Below are 23,523 nucleotides of genomic sequence, written 5' to 3' on the forward strand. Positions count from 1 at the left end.
TCCAATAACCAGAATTGTGAACAATATCCAGGTATGTGATTTCACCACTTAAAACTATATAAATCTGTACCTGAAGGATGTAGACATCCAAAACTTTATAACATGAATGGGTTCTAGGTTCAAAAGTGAAAGATTATGCAAAGAGAGCTGTATTCTCAAGAAACCAGTTATCAATTTAACAATTTATCCAATGTATTACATAATCTACAGTGTCTTGCAAAGTTTTTCTTTCTATAGGCACAAATTTAGCATCACCCTTTCATACTGACACACTGAGTCAATATACACAAATATGACATGGAAGATATTACATTTTTTAGAAATGATTTTCTGACCATTTTTGTAAAATGTATTGACATTAATTCTTAACGATAGTAGTTTTCTCACCAATACGATTTCCTAATGCCTACCGTAGGTTGTTTGTCCATCTTGCCATCTGATCAATCTTCAGCTAAGTCAAATGGAAATGTAAAGCTTGAACCTTGCTAGACAAGGAACAAAGCCAATTCTAGGACATGTATAAAGGAGGCCTGGGGATTTGCACACTACTGCACAAGAGGGGCTGTTCATGATCAGAATCTTGCTGCATGAAAAAAGAACTATAAAAGTCCCCCTTTCTTATATAGGAGTAAATGGAGGAAGCACTCTGATGACTGTTTGTAACAAGATTGCAAATGCACTCTTTTTGAATATATTTGTCATTACACAAAGTGACCAGAGAAATTATTCCCCTCAAACCTTAAATGACGACTTTTAGAATAAATCCAAGCAAAAAATGGAAAAAATACACTTGTTTCAAAATGTCATGAATAATTGTAATTAAAATTGAAAAGATATATTAATGTTTCTCAGAGTATGATATAAAATATGTACTAATCTCTTTATATTGATATATTATTTTGTATGCTGAAAATGTGTTGCTGAAAAAGCGCAGCAGGTCAGGCAGCATCCAAGGAGCAGGAGAAACGACGTTTCGGGCATGAGCCCTTCTTCAGAACCCTTCCTGAAGAAGGGCTCATGCCCGAAACGTCGATTCTCCTGCTCCTTGGATGCTGCCTGACCTGCTGCGCTTTTCCAGCAACACATTTTCAGCTCTGATCTCCAGCATCTGCAGTCCTCACTTTCTCCTATATTATTTTGTATGGTAATTTTATTATGTAAGTATTACTTGATAATTTTCTGTGATGTTTAAACTCATAATTTGCTCTGCCAATACTTGTTTATATGCACATTTTGATCTTTGCTGTACAAGATGTCACACTGGATGTCTCCATTAAATCACTGGAAGAATATCATTAATAATATATCCAAGTAATTTCCATTAAAGTTATGTACATAATGTTAGATTGTCAAAGTAAACAATAATAATGATTTGTTTTACTTGGAAACTGTATAGTACATGGACTTATAATGATCTTTTCATTTTAATGATTTCTTCCAAAGGCAAACTTCAAAAACTGGAGCATGGAGTACAAGAACTCCGCTATATGATAATTGCACTGCATGCTGTGTGCCATTAGGAAGTGTTTTTAGTGCCTCTCAGTGTAAGCAATGTAGCTATATCTGTAAACAGTTTGGTATCACATTTTGGTACCCAGTGTACGATGATCTTGTGGCTTCATCTTCTCACCTAACATTATATGTTGAGAATTAATGGATTGTACAGGCCTCATCCCATCACTGCTGCTATTTCAGGCACCAGGGTGGGGAGTTTTGTTAAAACATTCAGTATCTGTTTGAGGGAGCCATGCTGGGCACTCTCTTCCCCTACAGCCACCCTGAAACCACTTTTTTGCCATCACTCACCTCTAGCCTGGGATTCAATGCCTATCCTAGGCCTTGAGTCCAAGCAGCAGCCAGCAGCTCCACGGTGCACTGCAGTTTAGTAGAATTGTTAACCTCTGGTCAAGTCTCTGAATGGAGTAGGATGTGGCAGACCTTCCGTAAAAGAGGCAAAGCTGAGAGTCCTGCTGCCTCTTCAAGGTTCTGCCAAACATTTCTGAATGGTTTGCAATGTTAAATTGCAAGCTGAATGTGAGATTATTCCTGCATTTTGTTCAGTCCCTGGTTAAGGTCGTGTGAAATTAGTCCTGCAGTGAAGGTTGGGCCATTGGTCCACATCAGGAAATCTGAGAGAGTCAGACTAAATACAGGGCTGTTACTTGTCAGAATATAGTCTCTTTCTTGATGTCCCAAGAAGACCAAAGATGAGGTTTTAATTAGAAATGAGGAAAACTGCAAAGTTAGGGAATGCAAGATCCTGATTTATAGCAGTGTATCTGACATTGTCTATACTAATTGAATATCCTGCTGAAGGATAAACTTGCTACTTGAAGGGCTAGGCTCAGACAATAGGCATCATGTTGAGGAATGATGAATAGGACTGTTGACAGCAAAGCCTTTTTCATCTCTTGTGTGGACAAAACTCATTAACATTGTAGGACATTTTCTGTTTCTACATCAATGATTTCCTGTCTTTTGAATGGCTCTAAAGCTTGTTACAATTTTATTGTATGATTGTTTGTGGAATAATACTTAATGAATTATGAGGATGTAGCAGTCAAGAAGAGTCTTAAATAGTGTATTAAACAAATAATCCAAGCATTAACACAACTAATCTACTAAAATGATTACAGCATTTGAAAATGCAACAATAGAATTCTTGATTGATCCTGTTGCGGATTTAACTGCGAAAAGGGATGTGGAGTAGAGATATATGACTGAATCTTACCAGAACTGGCTGAATGTTATTTTTGACATGAAGGGTTTCATTAAGGGCTTTTATCCACGAGCCCAATCTTCTTGAATTTTGCTCAGTAGCTCCGCTCGGGTGCCATCCTTAAACCCCAGCCATGCGCCTGATCAAATGCTGGCAGTCATAGCTGTCTGGTTTGTGAAATAACTCCACAGAGGCCAATATCCTGTTACCAAATCATTCTTTATTTACATGTAGAGAATCCTTAACACTGACCCAGTTCTCCCAGAGCCAGCTCTGACTGAACAGGATGTCTGACACTTTTGTTCTTATCTGTCAGCTCTCTGATTGGACCAGATTAACAGACCCAATCAGTGAACTCAGATTCTCTTAGGATTCTCTACAGGTTGTCTTATTTGCTCTGGATATGTCATACAGAGGGTAGTTAGCATCTGACTTTGGAGCTCTGGAGATCTGACAAGATAAGGCATGTGTATGGTCACTGCCTATGCACTGTACCCTGAAATCTGTGAGTTCTGGAGGTCCAAAAGAGTAAATGTCAAGCTGGGATCACCAGGTTACTGCTCTAACTTTCATGTCTATCTATATTACAATCTATATTAATGACTTGGGGATAGAAAGTGCTCAGCTAAATATGTAGATGTCACTAAACTTGGTGGAAAAGTAAGTTGCAATTAAGAAATAACAAATTTACAAATGGATCTTGGTAGGTTAGGTAAATTGACCAAAGTTTAGCAGATGAAGTTTAATGTGGATAAGTGCGAAGTTCTCCATTTTGGTGAGAGGAATAGAAAGGCAACTTATCTAAATGAAGATAAACTTCAGAATGCTTCTCCATAGAGGTATCTGGGTGCCCTTGTGTATAAATTGCAGAAAACTGGCATGCATGTTCAGCGACTAATAAGGAAGGCAAATGGAATTTCAGTTCTTATGGTTAAAGGAGCAGAGCATAGATGTAGGGAAGTGTTGCCATAATGGTACAAAGCATTAATGAGACTGTACCTCAAATAATACATAGAATTTTGGCCCCATTACCAAATGAGAGGGGAGATGCAGTTATATCGCAGGCAGTTCAGAGGATGTTCATTAGCTTGACTCCAGAGATTATGTATTTGTCTTACGAAGAGAGATTGAGCAGTTAAGGCCGATACTCCTGAGTTTAGAAGAATAACAAGAGACTGCTAAATAAGGTAGATAAATTAGGCATAGCGATGTCTCCTTATGTGGGGCAGTCTGGAACAAGATGGAATAGCTTTAGGATAAGGGTCGCAGATTGAAAATAGAGATAAGGAGAAACTACTTCTTTCACTGTTGTGATTCTGTGGAATTAATTGCCCACATGAAGTTTATGCTAAGATGTTGAGTATTTTTAAGGAGGAGATAGACAGATTTTTAATAGTAATGAGTTGATGGGTTATGGGGAGTGGGCAGGAAAGTGCTGTTGAGTTTGAAATGAAATCGCTCATGATCGTATCAAGTGGTAGAGCAGGCTCAATGGGCTGAATGGTCTACTCCTGTTCCTAGTTCTTATGTATATGTATGTCGGGAATTGTCACCATCTAGTTTTTATCCAGCAGGTGGGAGAATGGGAACTGTGTATTAATAAGGTGACATGTTACATACATGTGGAGTCTTTCCCTAAATGTGACCTTATAAGCAGTGATGTTTGAACTTTAACAATGTTCTTGAAGAATAGCATTGTGTGTGTGTGGATAACATTTGCTCACGGCAAGAATCTCAGTGTTGGGTCTTTTAGTGTGGGGAAGCTGTTCTGCTGAAGCTACCAAGTGGTTCTGGTTTTCCAGAAAACTCTCCTACTCTACCAATTTCCAAAGGATTAGCCAAAAGATCTATAACAGATAATCAATCTGTTTTGTCACATTATGACACAACTTCCACAGCCATAAAGCCTTAAGGTGGGATTTAAACTTGGAGCTGTCAAGGACTAGCAGCTTTTGTGGCACAAACATTGAGTTGAGAAAGTATTTTTGAATAAAGCATGTGATTAATGTTTGGTCAGTGAAAGGGCAGATGTTTTGATGAGCGAGGGCCAGGAGGGATTGTCTGAGGGATGTTTCAAGGCAGCAGGCCTCTGAGAAGAGTCTTGCAAGCTGTCTGAAATAAGATGACAAATGTTGTAAATGTAACCTCTTTCGCGCAATTGTTATACAACGCAGAATGATGTTCAATTACCTCACGAAAATGGCAAAGATGTATTGAAATTCTATCAATATATATTCATGATCAATTTTGCAGTTTCATTTTGCCCATTGTGCTTTGTCCTTAAAGCAACTATATGTTACATGAGCTCTTTTCAATCCATGGCGACTCATCCAAACTAAGAAGGGTCATGCTGATATCTCCACCCACTATTGTAATTCACAGAGATCACAAATTAACTGTACTTATGCTTGTTTTCTTGAGGCAGCTTGAAATCACATGGCTTATGTGATTTTGGGCCTTTGTGTGTCTGGGAGTCCAACAAAGAGACCAACAAAGCTTTGTAGTCTTCCTGAAATGATTGCAGTTTTCTGTCTGAGGCCTTCTGTTGTTCTTGATTATTTTGGATCATCTGGAGGAGGAGCAGAGAAAGCAGACACATCTCATGAGACACCATGATCGCAGACCAAATGAAACTCATTACTACCCCACACTATAAAATCATACTGGCAGCAAATACCTTCTGAGGGCCCGTTAAAACAGCTGTGCATGCACAGACTGCTTCACCAAGAAAATGACCACCTCAGACTCCTGCAGAATGTTGTTAGTGGGAACTATGGTCATGACAGCCTTCTCAGCCTATGGCTCCAGTTATTTCATTTTGGCTCTGGAGGCCTCTGTAACATCAGCTAAAGAGCTGTTACAGCCTCTGTTCAACAAATGTGAGGTGACCATTGTGCTTGTTTTGAATAAAATGAGGAGGGAGAGCATCAAGCTTCTTCCCCAAACTTACATTCCTCTTCTTCACCAATTTCCTGACTTTGCAAGTACCTAAGGGCAAGATGTGTTTTGAAACCATTTTCAAATTAAAATTAACTTGGTAAAATTGATTACAAGCGATTTTAGAAGAGAAATTTCATTGACCTCAGCGCTGGTTCAAGCATTGAGCTACGGTGTACTCTGCCATCATTTTGTAAGGCAATGTAATTAATATGTAGAGTGAACCTTAATTTGCTGTCCCACATTATCTCCTGAATATCCACTGCCTCAAATTTAAGATTTCTGATTTCAAATTCAAATTGCTCTATGGCTCCATTCCTCTCTCACTCTGTAACTTTCTCCAGTTTTCAACTTTCCACAAACTCTGCATCCCTCTAACTCTGATCTTGTGCATGTCCTGAAACCTCTTTGTTGCCTGCAGGTGATTGTGCCTTCAGCTGTAGACCTAAACTCTGAGTTCAATCTCTCAGCTTTGCACTTTCCTCTCTGCTTTAAAATTAATCTCTTTGTCTGCCTGACCTTTCCCCCTTCTGCGCATCATAGTTAACTTAATGACTTTTGTCTGTGTGCTTCTGGTAAGCATCTTGGGCTCTTGTTCTCCATTAAAGGTGCTATAATAATTTAAGATACTATTTGTCTTCCTGCTTGACCACATAGATCTGGGAGTAAGAACTAATCACCTTGGACATTCATAACCCAAGTACAGGTGAATTATTTGAAACATAAATTTGTGAATTGTTTATAAATCTGAAATTAAAAACTGAGTTATATAGAACAAAACTTTAATTCAGTCTGTAAGGCAATAATTTCTGTTCAAAATTTTAGTTAATAGTTTCTTCAATTTTCAATAATATATATTCAACTTGGAAAATAAATGGTTCTTTTTCTCATTTTACATCAGTGGCAGAAATGATTTAAAAGAAATGAATGGTACAACATGATTGTCTTGAATTCCCTTTTGGAGAAATCTCAGTTGAGTTGTTTTGTTTTAAGTTTGAAACACACCTCTAATGTAGTGACAGTCCATTAAATAACAAAAGGTTATATTAAATCAAGTTTTCTATTCCTCGTAACTATTTCCTAGCATTGTATTAAGTTTCACTTTGAGTGCATGCATTTCCTGGGCAGTTCACTTCTGTGTCTGTTCCTTATTTGTTTTACACCCTATATTAATTAATGTTTCTTTTTTGCTTTCTGTTAGGCTATTCCTTAAATTACAACACTTAATCTAACAGCTTTTTTGAGATGAAGGTCAAGAATTTTTCCCTTAATTGAAGAAAAATAAACCAGCATTTTCCTTTCATAAACACTGTTATTATTGTGCAAGTTAAAACTTCATGATTCATTTAGAAGAGGAAATTCAATAAAGTGAGACAGATGGGGTAAGGTATAAACAAAGAAATGGCATGTGCTGGAAAACACTCCATTTGGACGACATTCTAAAAAAAGTACTCAACAATTTCAAATGGAAATTTTCACCAGCTGAAGTTTACACATTTTGCATTCCAATTTAACATTCCTATGTTAGAGTTTGGTTGATTAGAGTTTCCTTTAAGTAAAGCATGTATACTCATTTTGGAAAAAAATGCAACAATTTTTAAAACCTAAGTCAATTTCAACAATTTAATTAGGAACTATGTAAATATAGAATAGTTAAAATAAATACATTGCTTTGATTTAAAAACAACTTGACAAGAAATACTATTGAGATTAAACATAGTAATTTCAAACCTGAAGTTGAAATAATTATCTTCTTTTTACAGGATCATGTGATTTCTCTGCAATCAGATGTCACCAGTATATGAAAGCGTATGTTTTTTTTATCCCATTGAGAAATTTGTGTTTGTATTATTTCTGATGAACTGACTCAGTATGATATTTGTCTCTGTCCTAATGACCACTAAGTGCCCAATACTTTACAATGCAGGAAGCTTATGTCAAACTAATTAACTTTTAATGAGAGGAAATCAACTGATTAGAATGTTTTTCTTGGCACTCTTGCCAATTAATTTTGTACACAGTCTCAAATAACTGTGGTTGGTCCTACATACTTTCATTGGTTTGGCCGTACAGCACATAGTGGGTTGTGCGTGTCTAAGAATGTTTACTTGAGTCAATTCATTTTCAGACCTATTGTGGTGAGTTTGCTAACACAATTGTAATGGCTAATTTGAGGAAGTTTGATGGAAAGCTGCTGACATAAGTGCTTCATTGTAATATTGGGGCTTACTTTTTTAGTTTATAATAATAAATGAAAGAGGTTGCTGAAGCCTAATTAAGAATTAATGATTTGGAAAACACATCGTGCATAAGTCTGTCTTCTTCAATGTTGATAGAATTGTGCAGAGAAAAATATTCAGTTATATTTTGGTTTCAGAAAAATATTGAATGCAGATGCTTAATGTCTGATTTGATGTTTTATGGTTAGTCATACATGAATAACTTTCTAACAAACAAAATTAAGGGAGTCACATTGATTATTTTGGCATTGATGTTGATATAATTATTTATATTAGGTAATTCTGCTGTCTAGGATTTGCAACCCAAATATGTGGACTTTGATCATCTTGCTAATTCATCATGATACCCATTTAAATATGACTAGGATGTGAAGGCAGCAGGTGTTCATTTCCTGCAATTGCCTCAGTTTCCCAGTCATTATGTAGTACTGAATGAGTATGATAAGATCACCCACATTGTCTTCAACCTTAGTTAATTCATGGATGAAGCAAAGTATAACAACATGCGTTAGAGAGTAGCAATCTCCTGATTCTTTAAGTTCCAAAAAATAAAAAAAACAAAAACCCTAAGGAGAAATGAAGACATGAAAAAAATCAATTTTAGACAAATAATTCAATGAAGCATTCAGCTTCATTAAAATATTTCTGTGGAAGACTAAAGAGGAAATGACAACTGATCCTAATTGTACCAGATCAATAGTTTCCTACACATCTCTTATATTACCCATTGACTATTGGCTTATGTTCATTATTTGTTTTGCGCTTTGGGAAGCTTATCTGTTCATTGGCTTTAGCTTCTGCATATGTAAACATTTGAGTGCATGATTAATAACAATAAGGAAAGCACTTAATATTTTCCTATTTCTTTATTTCTTAGAGAATAGTGATTTGGCTCTGTGACAAAAATGTACAGGTTGTAAATAGGTACCTGATAGAAATGTAGCATAGCCGAGCAAAGTCCGAGGTGGAAATGTGAGGAGGAAGTAGAAGGAAGAACATTGAAAGACTATATAAAATAGGGGGCACAATTTTAAGGAGGTGCACGAATCTGAGTATACATGTGCACAGACCATCGAAAATGGCAGGACGATCGGAGAGAGCAGTAAGTAGACCACACCATATCCTCAGCTTTATTAATTGGGGCATGGAGTACAAGAGCAAGGAGATTGTGTTGAACCTATAGAAGACATTTGGAGTATTGCGTACAGTTCTGAATGCTACTCTTATAATAGTAGTGCAAACACACTAGAGAGTGCAGAAATAGTTTACAAGAATGGTGCCAGTGATAAGGAAGTTCAGTTATGAGATTGATTGGAAACATTGGGACTGTTCTCCTTGGAGACAAGAAGACCAAGAGGAGACCTGATGGAAGCTTTCAAAATCATGTGTGGGCTAGATTGAGTAGATAGAGAGAAACTGTTCCTACTCACAAAACAAACAAGAATAAGATGACATTGATGTAAAGTGGTCTGCAAAAGAAACCAGGGTGAAATGAGGAAAAGCTTTGTTGTTTAGTGAGTATTGGGGGTGTAGAATGCACTGTCTGGAAGGGGCTTCCTTTCATGACACTTCTATGATTTGGTGAAGTCACAATACAGTCTCCTGTATTGCTGTCTGTTAAAGGCCAGTTAAGCTCCATTTATGCTTGCGTGCAAAGCTCTGTTTATCATCCAATTGCCAGTAAAATGTCCAGTAGAAAGCTAGCAGCAGTCATAGTCCCTTTCTCAAACAAGAAAAATTTAAAAATGAAGTTAAGCATATTCTGGGGCAGTCCATTTGACACTTCCAGCAAGTGCAAAACCAAATCTGTTTGGATGGTGTCTCCTCATTCTTACAGAAATGTGCCTTAGATAGCTCTGTAATTGAATTACATAAACAGCTTTGTTTGATCGATAGTCAGCATTACTTCTGATCATTGTTGGCTGTATACTATTGTCTTCAAAGAAGAGTCATATTGAACTCAAAATGTTACCTCTATTTCTCTCTCCTCAGATCTAGAAGTAGGTTGTAGAATATGCTGAGTTTCTCCAGTGCTTTCCGTTGTTATTTGGGTCTGCAAGTTAGTTATTTTATGTTTTTTTCTGAAAAATGCACCTTCAAACAAAAGGATACAGAAGTTTAGTTTAAAATTTTAAGTGTGTCATTCATTATTGCTGAGTAATTTATATTTCCAGACCATTGTGAACTTTACATGTGGTCTAGGGTGCATAAAAAATAAATTCCAAAGTGGGTTTTCTTAAACTTCTAGGTTTTATTTAAGTCTTTCTGACCATTTCAAATCCTGGCCAGAATAGACAAATAATCTGGACTCAGGTCTTAGACCCATGAATCAGCCTTGAGTAAATGTATTTAAGTAACGAGTGAGAAATTGTGATTGCTTCTGGCTTTCTTATGTTCTCATAGGGAGAACTCTTTTTGGCTTCAACACCTCATGATGTAGTTCTGCCCAGCAATTTAACAGATAGTGAAATCCAAAAAAACGGGAACCAAAGTGACGTGACAGTTATAACTTTGTGTTTACTTGTGTGTTCATCTGTTTTGCCACTGCAATAGCAAACTAATTTTAAAATTAGATATGCTTGAAATAGCAAAACCAATGGGACATTTGCAAATATCATCCATCAAAAAGGTTGAACTGAATAGCTGGCTGTTTCAGTTAGCCTCCTTGTGAACTCAAACCTTTTTTGCTTACACATCTGCTGTGCACTTGTGTAAGCTTCAGAAGATACCATAAAAACACGCATACAGATGAACAATTTCATTAAAATGATTGAGCTGTACCAAGGATTACAGTCTTAACATCTGGGGGTAGACGTTTCTGGTGAGCCCTTCTGTGGATCTGAAACAGGCTTCTGAACTAATTCCATGGATGTACACACTTTCCTGATACTAGCTCAGATCTCAGTTTGTCACCATATTTTTCGCTAACACATCTTTGGGGTTTCTCTGCTCACCTTAACAGTGTAGAGGAATATGAGTGTGATGTCTCCTTGTAGTGTAAGTGGGGCTGCTATCCTTACCAAAGTTTTTTTTCTAACGTTGTAATGGTCTTTCCAGAAAAGAAGCCAACTTTTGCAAATTTACTACTTTCCCCTTCCATTTAATATGGTGGCAGAACCACACAATGTGAGGGAGAATAATGCACTGTATGTAGATGGGCAGGTTGGTGGTCACTGCTACCAAACTAATGTAGGTACGTTCCTTTAAAGAAGGGTTGGAGATGCAGGTCAACTTGAACTTAGCCTGACTTGCTCAGCAATATATGGTCATTGTTTGTTTGAATATGGGTAGATGGGTTCAGAGATGCTTGGACCAGCCAACTTTACATCTATTTACTTGATGCTACAAAGCTAACAGGAAGGCCTGGAGATATCTCACACACAGCCTTCCTGCAGCAAGTCTAATTCATGACTACTGAGATCATAGACACACCCTAGCATCCTCTGGGCTCCCTGGCATATTCATATTGTGTGTACTGTGATACTAATCACTACCAACTTAACATTGGGGTAGTTTTGTTGCCACCAACCTCTTTCCTTAAATGGGTCTAAGGATCTATTTGATTTTCTGCGGTAGAGGAAAATCAAAAATGAGTCTGAACAGAAAGAGTTCAAACAAAACTCGAGATAGTTTATTATATCTAAACAAATTAGATCAGACAATGTTGTAAAATCCTATTGGGAGACACGTGGATTTAGATCTTCATCCTACAAGATCCTAAGATGTGATACCTTTTCTCCTCCCCACTTCTTATGACATCCTCAGATTAGATGGAGTTTAAAGCAAGCTCCAATAATAACCTTTCCGCGGCATTACCATATCTATCTTCCCAAGCACTTTTTTTTTTAGAATTCCTACAGTGTGGAAACAGGCCCTTCACCCCAACAAGTCCACACCAACCCTTTGAAGAGTATTCCACCCAAGCCCATTCCCCTACATTTACTCCTGACTAACCTATACATCCCTGAACACCAAAGGCAATTTAGAATGGTCAATTCACCTAAACTGCACATCTTCGGATTGTGGGAGGAAACGGGAGCACCTGGAGAAAACCCACACAGACATGGGGAAGAGGTGCAAACTCCACACAGATAGTTACCTGAGGCTGGAATTGAACACAGGTCCCTGGCGCTGTTAGGCAGCAATGCTAACCACTGAGCCACCGTGCCACTCCTTACATGGTTAACATTTATAAATTCATGAATATAACTGCATTCATGTATATAATCCTAATGTCCACACACTAACCCCCCAACCACCAACACCACCACCACCAATCTTCTGCTGTCACAAATTCAGGTACAATTCTTCAGAACATATTATCTTCAGAGTTGGGAGACTGGTGTGTCTTTGGCTTGACAGCTATTGATCCCGAGTGGGCTGTAACGTCCCACTACATTGGAGGACTTCTGTTATCTCTCTGTCCTTCACTGAGGACATTGTTTCTTCTAAACTAGGTGGTTGGTCCTTTCCATTCTTTGGAGAATTCTTATCTCCTGAATTTCTTTAGCAGAGGAAATCTTCCCTTGTTGAATCATTTGCTTCATAACACCAATTGGAGGCCTGAATCTTAAGAATTTCCATTGTGGAACACAGCGACACTGTTTGAACAGGTATTTCCTTATTTGTGGATCAGGCAATTTCTTCTTGATTGTGTCTGAATCTGTGGCTGTTTGCCAATCCATTGCAGTGTTGGCTCTCACTGAGTAAGGCTGGCATGGTGCCTCATGGATGCCCTGTTTTGGGCTGTCAGATTTGCTCTGAGCCTGTCCCATTTAACATGATGGCAGAACCACAAAACATGAGGGAGAATAAAACACTGTGTGTAGATGAGCAGGTGGTGATTACTGCTACCAAGCTGATGTTAAACAGATGTGATCTGATATGCTGATTGTGAGACTGAGTCAAGTAGGTTTTTCCTACTTGTTGATTCTTCCACTATCTGGGGCATAGGCCCAATCTTACAGATATGCCCTTCAGCCTTGAGCAGAATTGCTGCTGACGATCCATTTTTCATGATGGATGTACACCTGAAGTAAATTGTGTGCCTTTACTACCTTCTGTACTTCAATATGGAGGTGTACTGATCCATCAGCTGAGGAAGGATGGTAGGTGGTAATCCACAGGGGTTTCCTGTGCCTGATGCCATAAGACTTTGTGTGATACAAAGTTCATTCACCATTCCAGCAGTTTATCCTGTGTTGTTTGACGTCTTTATTCAAACAGGGATACCTACCAATGTCATGGCAACGAGCTAATACCTTGACACTGGCAAAAAGTCCTTCAGTATCTGTCACACCATTCACTGAGGAATTTTGCAATTTGAAACAACATAACTAAAAACACCTAACAGTGGTAGAATTGTAGTAACTATTAAAAGAATCAGCCAGCAAGTAATGTCTAATGTGATGGATCATTAATAGCACTGGAGGTAGGAATCTTAATGATACATACAGTGCGGTGCAAATTAGTGGGAAGCCAAAGGATTGGGAAGGTTTTAAAAACCAGCAGAGGGCATAGCCATAAAAATGCCATAAGGAGGGAGAAGATGAAATATGAGAGTAAGCCAGCTAATAATATAAAAAAAGACTGCAATAGTTTTTTTTAGATATCTAGAGGTAAAAGAGACACAAGAACAGACTTCAGACTGTTAGATAAGGCAGGAGAAGTAGGAATGGGAAATAAAGAAATAGCAAAGGAACTGAATAGGTATTTTGCATTAGTTTCCACAGTGGAAGACACCAGCAACATACCAGAACTTAGAGAGTCAGGAAACAGAGGTGAGTGTAGTGACCATCAGTAAGGAGGAGTTGTTGGGAAGTTGAAAGGTCTGAAAGTGGATAAATCACTTGGACGCAGACACCTCAGAGTTCTGAAGGAGACAGCTGAGGAGATGCTAGCTGTTTGGATGGTGATCTTTCAGGAATCACTGGAGTCCAGAGGACTGAAAAATGGTGAATGTAACATCCCTGCTAAGAAGGGAGGAAGACCGAAGACAAGAAACTATAAGCCTGTTAGCCTGACTATATGTCATTTGGTAATACTTTAGACTCTATCATTAAGGATGGGATTGCGGAGTAATTGGAAGTGTACAGTAAAATAGGGCTGAGTGAGCACAGCTTTTTCAAGGAGAGATCATGCCTGCCATGTAGAATTCTTTGAGGAAGTAACAAGCAAGTTAGACAAAGGAGAGCGAGTGGATGTGATCAGTGTGGATTTCCAGAAGGCCTTTGACAAGATTCCACACAGGCGGTTGCTAAATAAAACAAAAGTCCATGGTTAAAGGCATGATACTGGCATAGCTAAGGATTGGGTGACTGGCAGAAGGCAGAGAAGAGAGATAAAGGGGTCTTTTCAAGATGGTAGCCAGTGACTAGCGGAATTCTGCAGGGCTCTGTGTGGGACCATAACTATTCATGTTATTCGAAAATGATCTGAATGAAAGAACTGAGGGCATTGTTGCTCAGTTTGCAGATGACACAAAGATAAGTGGAGGAAAAGTAGTGTTGAGGAATCGGGGAGCCTGCAGAAAGACTTGAACGAGCTAGGGCAAAGGAATGGCAGATGGAATACAGCGTGAGAAAATGTGAGGTTATGCACTTTAGTAGGAAGAATAGAGGCATAGACTATTTTCTGAACGGGGAAAGACTTTGGAGATCTAAAGCACAAAGTCCTAGTTCAGGATTCTCTAAAGTGAACATACAGGTTTAGTTGGCAGTCAGGAAGGCAAATGCAATGTTACCATTCATTTAAAGCAGAGATGTTGAGGCTTATAAGGCTCTTAGTAGACAACATTTAGAATATTGTGAGCAGTTTTGGGCGCTGTATCAAAGGAAGGATGTGCTGGCCTTGGAGGTATTCATCAGGAGGCTCACAAGAATGATCCTGGGGGTAAAGGTCTTGTCATGTGAGGAGTGGCTGAGGACGCTGGGTCTGTACTCGATGGAGTTTAGAAGGATGAGGGGATGATCTCATTAAAACTTATAGAATGCTGAGAGGTGTGTATAGAGTAGATATGGAGAAGAAATTTCCATCAATGAAAGAGATTAGGTCCCCATGGTACAGGTGAAGGGACAAACATTTGAACTGAAATGAGGAAGAATTTCTTCAGCTAGAGGGTGGTTGATCTGTGGAACTCATTGCTGCAGAAGGCTGTGGATGCCAAGTCATTGAGTGTATTTAAGACGGAGATAGCCTTGACTGGTAAGTGGATAAGAGTTACAGGGAGAAGGCAGGAGAATGGGGTTGAAAAACTTATCAGCCACGATTGAATGGCAGTGCAAACTCGATGGGCCAAATTGTCTAATTCTGCTTCTATGCATTATGGATTTTGTTCAGCAGGGCATGGTTAAAAGGCAGTGTTGGCTTTAACATCAAGTTCCAAATGTTTCAGTTGACATCCAATTAATATGTTGATGTCATAATCTGCTATGCATATTTCTGCTGGGCATTTTCTGCACATGTTGCATCAATATGCTGTCTAACATGATTCATCCATAATGTTGCATAAGCCATTTTGGAGTTCAAAGTGCCCAATTTCTCACACCTCACAAATTCACTTGTGATTTAATCCAACCTGAATTAATAGCCCAAAAGAGTCATCTTTCTGATAACTATGGAGTAGGAGGAAATCATTTACAAACAAAAATTGCATGCAGTTTAGCAATATCAAAATTCTTGAGCCTTTTGACAAGGTAATTGCTGGAATTATGCTTCCTCTGGTGTCTGCACCTAGGTGCATGTAACTCAGAAAAAACTGAGTCCAAAATGAGGTGTAGTTCCTTCACTCAGCTGTAGTTCAGTTGGAAGCAGTTTAGCCTCCAGGTCAAAAGGATGTGGATTCAATTCCAACTCCAAATACTTGAGCATAATAATCTAGCCTGATGTCCCATTCAGTACTAGGAGACAATGGTACTGTTGGAGGTAGCAATGTTTGGATGAGGCATTAATTTGAGGCCTAATGTTCTCTCAGGTGAATATGAAATAATTCAGGGCACTATTTTGAAGAAGAACACAGATATTTCTGGTATGATGGTCAATATTTGGCCCTCAATTAACTTCATGAAAGCTGATCTGGTCATTTTTACACTGGTCTGTGTAGAAGCTTGCTGTAGATGTTGCCTCCTGCAATTCCTTTATTACAACGATGAATACACTTCAGAAGTACCTCACTGGCTGTAACAGGCATTGCACCAGCCGAATTGTGGAAATAATTGCGGAAATACAGCATACATTCAACCCCTTTTTTTCTGTTATAAAGCCTATTAAAGTGACAATAGCATTTGAGAAGAGCCATGTGGATGGTCACTAGACATGACAAAAATATAACACAATATTCTCAATTTCTTTGAAGTTACATTTAAACTTATTGTGGAACATTGAAAAGGGGGCTTTAATTTGCACTGCTTCTATGTTGTGCCTGACATCACTGTGCTTTATAGAAATATTGGGCATCAAGATTTTAAAAATTGCTTCTTTTAATACTGATATAAACTTGCTGACCAGAAAATCTCTTTCACTCATCCCTCAAAAAGACAACATGCTTAAACTGAAGTCTGTTTATTTTAATTATGTCGTAATGCCGAAAGGCATTAATAGGACACAAATGTGTTTTCGTAATTCAACAAAAATGACTGAAAGTCACATGATCCCGTTCATATGCTCAGATAGGCTTCTGATTACATCATGTAATGATTATTTAACCATTCAATTCAATTCAATTCAATTCAATTCAACTTGACCTGACTGCACAGGCAGTAAAAAAAAAACAATTTTCCAGAATGACAGAAATGAATAATGCTCATTTTAGTAGCTAATTTAAGAAAAAGTTTCAATATGATCTTATCTAGGCAAGAGTCTTTTTGCTAATTAAAATACCTCTGTGTTAATCTATGCTCTTTCCTCTAATGTAAAACATGGTAGAACATTGATTAGCAGATATCGCACCGACTTTTGTCAATGGATTTTAATCCCTGTGTATGTAATAAAACCACCTTTCCACTCAAAACTTGAATTTAAACAGTTTTTTGGAGTTTCAATGTTTACTGTGTCCACTCATATATGTCATCTTGACACTCCTGCTCTGCAATGTTATGAAGAGTATTTTCAAATAAAAGTACTTACAGATCCTAACCATGGAATGAAAAGTAAATTTGCATTTGTAAAATTTCTTTTACACCCCAAGTACAGTCATTCCAAACCTAGGGACATGGCACCTAAGTAGGATTGGTGAATTAAACTTGGGGGTTGCAAGTCCCAAACCCATAATGGAGGCAGTGGAGTGCGGCAGGGTCAAGGTGGGCAATTGCAGAAGTGTTAAACAAAGGGCCAGGCTCATTGACCAAATATTCTATCAATCAGGGTGGTTCGTGTCCAGAGGATCAAACCTCCTGAAGGCCATTCCCATGTAGACAAATGAACCATTAGCACATTAAGAAGAGCCAGAACAAGTGATGATCCTTCTTTCTTTCTTATTTACCTGGTGTTCTGGGCCATTCTGTCAGAGACTGCTCCAGCTGGTGAGTTTACTATAGCTGCAATTAGCTCTTTCCCCACCTTATTCCACGGCCCCCCCCACCCCAATCAATGTTAACTCCCTGATGCTGCCAGTGGCTTCTTTCCCCTTGATGCCTGAATTTCTCTGTTCAATGCACCTCATCACCAATAGTTCCGAACTTCTTCTTGCCTTCGATGCCTGAGGTTTGCTCTCTAATACAGCCTGGCTACAAATGGCTCCCTCCCCTTGCGTGTGTGTGAGAGAGTGTCTGTGTAATTGTGTATGTGAGTGAGTGTATGTGTGCGTATGGCAGAAAGTGTGAGTGAGGTGAGTGTGAGAGAGAATGTAAGTGAGTATGTGTGACAGAGTATGAATGAGTGTGTATGAGGGAGAATCTAAGTTAATGCAGGGAATTATCTGGAAGTAAGTATGTGTGACAGAGTGACTGGGAGCATGAGTGAGAAGGTGTGAGAGAGTGAGAGACTGTGCAAGTGAATAAGTGTGAGAGTGTGTGTGGGATATTTTGAAGAAGTGAGTGAAAGTGTGTGAGTGAGTGCAAGAGTGTGAGGAAATGAGCATTTTTGACAGAGTGTGAGTGTGTAAGTGAGTGTGAGTAATTGAGTATATGTGAAAGACTTAGAGGGTGTAACCAAGTGAGTATATTTGATATTGAGAGTGTGAGAGTGAGTGCAAAGAATGTGGGAGTGTGGAAGAAAGTGTTTGTGAAAACGTGTTTAAGTGAAGGAGAGAATGCATGAGAGATGGTGAATGTTTTGACACAGTGAGTGAGAGAGATTGCAGGAGAGAGATTGATTGTGAGGAAGTGACTGAGTGTTATTTGATGCCTACACTTGCTCACAAACTGAACATACTCACAGCTCTGACTTCGGATCCTTAAAACTTTCAATCCTTCATAAGGTCACAGAGGATAAAAGTTTGGGAATTACTGTCTTTGGTCTTTCAAAATATTTTACAGACAGATATATTTTTGTCGTATACTTCCTGTTTGTCATCCAAGAAATGTGGCAGCCAGTTTGCGCAGTACCACTTCCCAAAGACAGCAGTGAAATAAATGGCTGGACAGTTTGGTTTAGGTGTTGGATGAGATACAGATGTTGGCCTTCAGGAGGTTTGATCCTCTGGACACGAACCACCCTGATTGATAGAATATTTGGTCAATGAGCCTGGCCCTTTGTTTAACACTTCTGCAATTGCCCACCTTGACCCTGCCGCACTCCACTGCCTCCATTATGGGTTTGGGACTTGCAACCCCCAAGTTTAATTCACCAATCCTACTTAGGTGCCATGTCCCTAGGTTTGGAATGACTGTACTTGGGGTGTAAAAGAAATTTTACAAATGCAAATTTACTTTTCATTCCATGGTTAGGATCTGTAAGTACTTTTATTTGAAAATACTCTTCATAACATTGCAGAGCAGGAGTGTCAAGATGACATATATGAGTGGACACAGTAAACATTGAAACTCCAAAAAACTGTTTAAATTCAAGTTTTGACTGGAAAGGTGGTTTTATTACATACACAGGGATTAAAATCCATTGACAAAAGTCGGTGCGATATCTGCTAATCAATGTTCTACCATGTTTTACATTAGAGGAAAGAGCATAGATTAACACAGAGGTATTTCCTTCAGATGATGTTGTGGGATAACTACATTTAGCAAAAAAGATAACCAGAGCCTTAGTTTAACTTCTCATTCAAAAGACAGTAACACCAATAGTTCCTCAGAACTGCAACAAAATCTTTGTCTATGTTATTTTACACAAATGTTCAGGCTTTTGTTCATTCCCTTCCAACTCCCTTGCCAAGCTGAGTTTTGTTCTGTGATAATATGGTTTTAAATTTTATTCTATACACTTAGATTTATTTTTTCTTTTAATCTTCATTCTTAAAATATTTTTGCTTTCCTCGAGTTTCTTCCCATTTTTCAAGGAATGAGAAGGCTCCTGCATAATGTTGCTCTGCCTCAGCCCTGTGGCTTTATAAGCTATTCAATTCCCTCTGTAGCTTTGTTTTTACAAAGGACAAGTAGTTGGTTTATACATGGATCCTGCATTGCTGCCTCTTACTCCACAGAACATGTTCACAGTTTGAACTACTCCTTTCATTCAAGCTTTATGTATGGAAGACCCCAGTGTTATTTGAAACAAGGTATAACATGTAGTGAAAATGCTTCAGTGAATGAAAGGTGTAGTTCACACTATGAGATTGAGTGTCTTACCTTATTCCACCACTGTGAACTTTCATGTAAAGTCAGTGTTATCCACTGTTATTCCTCATTTCTGTGCCGAATTAATAATTAATGAAAAAGGTAAATAATAAATACATACAGTAAATACATCGTCAACCATTATATTAAATATAATAGACCCGAAATACCTGTTAAGACCAGTGTGGAATCAAAATGGATCACTGGATCAGAACTTGTTTCTGGCAGGAATCTATTGAATTTACTCTGACCTGCCATTTTTAGTAATCATTCCTCTATATTCACAAGGGTTTCATTCCTGAAAACCCCCGTGAGTGTGGAGCTCATTAAAAACAGTTTAAAAATCACAGGTATGCATTTTTTGCCTGTGGATGTTGATTTTTGTTAGAAGTTGCATGACACCAGGTTATTGTCCAATAGGTTTATTTGAAATCACAAGCTTTCAGGTCACCTGATGAAGGAGTAACGCTCTAAACGTTTGTGATTTCAAATAAACCTGTTGGACTATCACCTGGTGTTATGTCATAGAGTCATATAGATGTACAGCACAGAAACAGACCCTTTGGTTTAACTCGTCCATGCCGACCAGATATCCCAACCTAATCTGGTCCCACTTGCAAGCACCCAGCCCATATTCCTCCAAACCCTTCCTATTCATATACCCATCCAGATGCCTTTTAAATGTTGCAATTGTACCAGCCATCACCACTTCCTTTCGCACCTCATTCCATACATGCACCACCCTCTGTGTGAAAAAGTTGTCCCTTAGGAGTCTTTTATATCTTTTCCTTGTCACCCTAAACCTATGCTCTCTAGTTCTGGACTTTCCCTTCCCCAGGGAAAAGATTTTGTCTATTTCTCCTGTCCATGCCCTTCATGATTTTAGAAACCTCTATGCAGTCACCCCCTCAGCCTCCAACACTCCAGGGAAAACTGCCCCAGCCTATTCAGCCTCTTCCTGTAGCTCAAATTCTCCAAGTCTGGCAACATCCTTGTAAATCTTTTCTGAACCCTTGCAAGTTTCACAACATCCTTCCAATAGAAAGGACACCAGAATTGCACATAATATTCCAACATGGCTGAACCAATGTCTTGTACAGCAGCAACGTGACCTCCCAACTCCTGTACTCAGTACTCTGACCAATAATGCAAAGCATACCAAATGCCTTCTTCATTATCCTATCTACCTGCAACTCTACTTTCAATGAGCTATGAACCTGGACTCCAAGATCTCTTTATTCAGCTACGCTCCCTCGAACCTTACCATTAAGTGTATGCATCCTGCTAAGATTTGCTTTTCCAAAATGCAGCGCCTTGCATTTATCTAAATTAAACTCCATCTGCTGCACTCCAGCCCACTGGCCCATCTGATCAAGATCCTGTTGTAATCTGAGGTAACCTTCTTCGCTGTCCATTCCACCTCCAATTTTGGTGTCATCTGCAAAATTACTAACTATACCTCTTAAGTTCACATCCAAGTCATTTATATAAATGATAAAAAGTAGTGGACCCAGCACCGATCCTTGTGGCACTCCACTGGTCACAGGCCTCCAGGCTGAAAAACAATCCTCCATCACCACCCTCTGTCTTCTACCTTTGAACCAGTTCTGTATCCAAATGGCTAGTGCTTCCTGTATTTCATGAGATCTAACCTTGCTAAACAGTCTCCCATGGGGAACCTTGTCGAACGCCTTTCTGAAGTCCATATAGATCATATATTTTCAACCTATTCGTCAATTTTATCCTTTTGCATATACTTACTTCCAGAGAAATTTTGGTACCGTCTCAAATCTAAGTTTTTACTTAACTGACATCTTCTAGTTTCTCTGCCTTGGCCCGCAGAGATAGTTTACAATTCTTTTCTGAGTGCACTATGGATCTTTCATAATTCTGATGGTTTAAAGTATTCCAGTTGTAGTAACTTGAAGATTGCTATCCAAATTTTCTGGGCTTAGAAACTCCACAAACTAAAACATTTCCTCTCGGAGATTTGGTTCCCTTGAACTAAAAGCTTGATTCTTCTGATAAAATAAACTGTTCTTCCTTCTGAACTAAAACTTTGAACCTTCTGTTATGATGTCAATAAGAAACAAATGGCTTTCAGGTCTGATAGAAATCCAACAGCATAAATAGTATCAACATTTCCTCAATTAATACCACTGGGATTCTGTCGGGCATTTGATTGCAATCGCACGCTTTCTTGAAATTAATGTTATTTAGTTTACGATTCCAATTGATTTTTTGACCTGTTCAAAATCAAACCTTCACAGAACTGACACATATCCATCTGCATCTATTTTGAAATCCAAACTCCTAAATATCTTTTATTATTATTATGTATTTTTAATTGCAAAATATCTAATAATATTTTAGGAATGATTAAATTGCAAACACATTTACAGCTAACTGTCTTATATTGGGTGCTAACCATTTACCTTGTGGTTATGCTATTGTGCTGCTACCAATCCTCTTTTCTAAACTCAATCTAAGGGTCTGCCTCTTTAATAGTAATGGAGGATACGTTGCTCTTGAATCTTTAATGAGATGAGGCACATGTCTTACACATTGAGACACAGTTTATTATATGATAGTAACTCACCTCAACTCCCTGCAACCTGTCCATAAGGCATAACTGATGGAATATTCCCGACTTGCCTGGATGAGTGCAGCTCCAACAACATGCAAGAAGATCAATACTATCCAGGACAAAGCAGATCACATGATTGGCACCACATCCACAACTATTCAGTCATTTCATTGACACTTTGTAGCAGTTGTATGTACTGTCTACAAGATGCGCTGCAGAAATTCACCAAAAGCCTTTAGGCATCACCTTGCAAACCCAAGGCCACTTCCACCCAGAGGAACCAAGCCACAGATACATGGAAACATCTGCAAGTTCCCCACCAAACCACTCACAATCCTGACTTGGAAATAAATTATCGTTCCTTCACTGTCGCTAGGTTAAAATCCCTCCGAACAGCATTGTGGGTCTACCTACCGCACATGGACTCCAGCAGTTCAAGAAGGCAGCTCACCACCACCTTCTCAAGAGCAACTATGGAACGGTAATAAATGTTGGTCCAGCCAGTAACATCCATGTCCTACACTTGAATAACAAAAACTTCTCCCATTTGCTGCATCCACTTCAACCCCTGACACAATTCACCCTGCATACCCTTTCTGCTGCCCACTCACTTGCTAAGGGCACCTCCCCACCTGTATCAGGTTGAACAAAGGATCAAGGCAGGCTGGTGTGAGCACTTGAAGCACTTAATAATTATGGAGGCCAGGGCTACTGTGTGGTAGTCATTGAGACACGCTGCATGAGTTTTCTTTTAGTACCAGGATGATGGGTACTAAAAGGGTGCAGAGGGGTTAAGATGTTCTGGTATATGGGTCACAAACAGTTAGTATGCAGGTGGCACGGTGGCTCAGTGATTAGCAGTGACCCGGATTCGATCCCAGCCTCAGGTGACTGTCTGTGTGGAGTTTGTACATTCTCCCTGTGTCTGCGTGGGTTTTCTCTGGATGTTCTGTTTCCTCCCACAGTCCAAAGATGTGCAGGTTAGATGAATTGGCAATGGGACATTACCCATAGTGTCCAGGGATGTATGTATAAACTAGGCAGATTAGCCATGGGAAATTCAGGGTTACAGGGATAGTGAGGGGGATGGGTCTCAGCAGGATGCTCTTAGGAAGGAAGATGTGGACTTAATGGCCTGCTTCCACACTGTAGGGATTCTCAGTTTAGCACATAATCATGAAGGCTAATGAGATGCTAATCTTTATTACAATAGGAATTGAACATAAATATAAACAAGTATTGCTTCAGTTGTATAAAGTCTTGGTGAGACCACACCTTGAATACTGTATGCAGTTTTGGACTCCTTATAAATGTATT

The 23,523-nt window shown here is 38.9% G+C and overlaps 1 protein-coding gene across 1 annotated transcript in view; it reads left to right on the top strand.

Moving 5' to 3' along the window:
* The window catches only part of LOC122555878 (uncharacterized), a 361,709-nt gene that overhangs the window by 297,264 nt on the left and 40,922 nt on the right, over window positions 1-23,523 (top strand). The window contains exon 6 of the mRNA XM_087993253.1: window positions 7,420-7,465. Coding sequence (XP_087849379.1) covers window positions 7,420-7,465 — 46 coding nt within the window. The remainder of the gene's footprint in view (window positions 1-7,419; window positions 7,466-23,523) is intronic.

This window comes from Chiloscyllium plagiosum, unplaced genomic scaffold (genome assembly GCF_037043375.1).
Source record: "Chiloscyllium plagiosum isolate Xiang-an unplaced genomic scaffold, Cpla_swu_hap1 HiC_scaffold_13, whole genome shotgun sequence".
In the NCBI taxonomy this organism is placed as follows: domain Eukaryota; kingdom Metazoa; phylum Chordata; class Chondrichthyes; order Orectolobiformes; family Hemiscylliidae; genus Chiloscyllium; species Chiloscyllium plagiosum.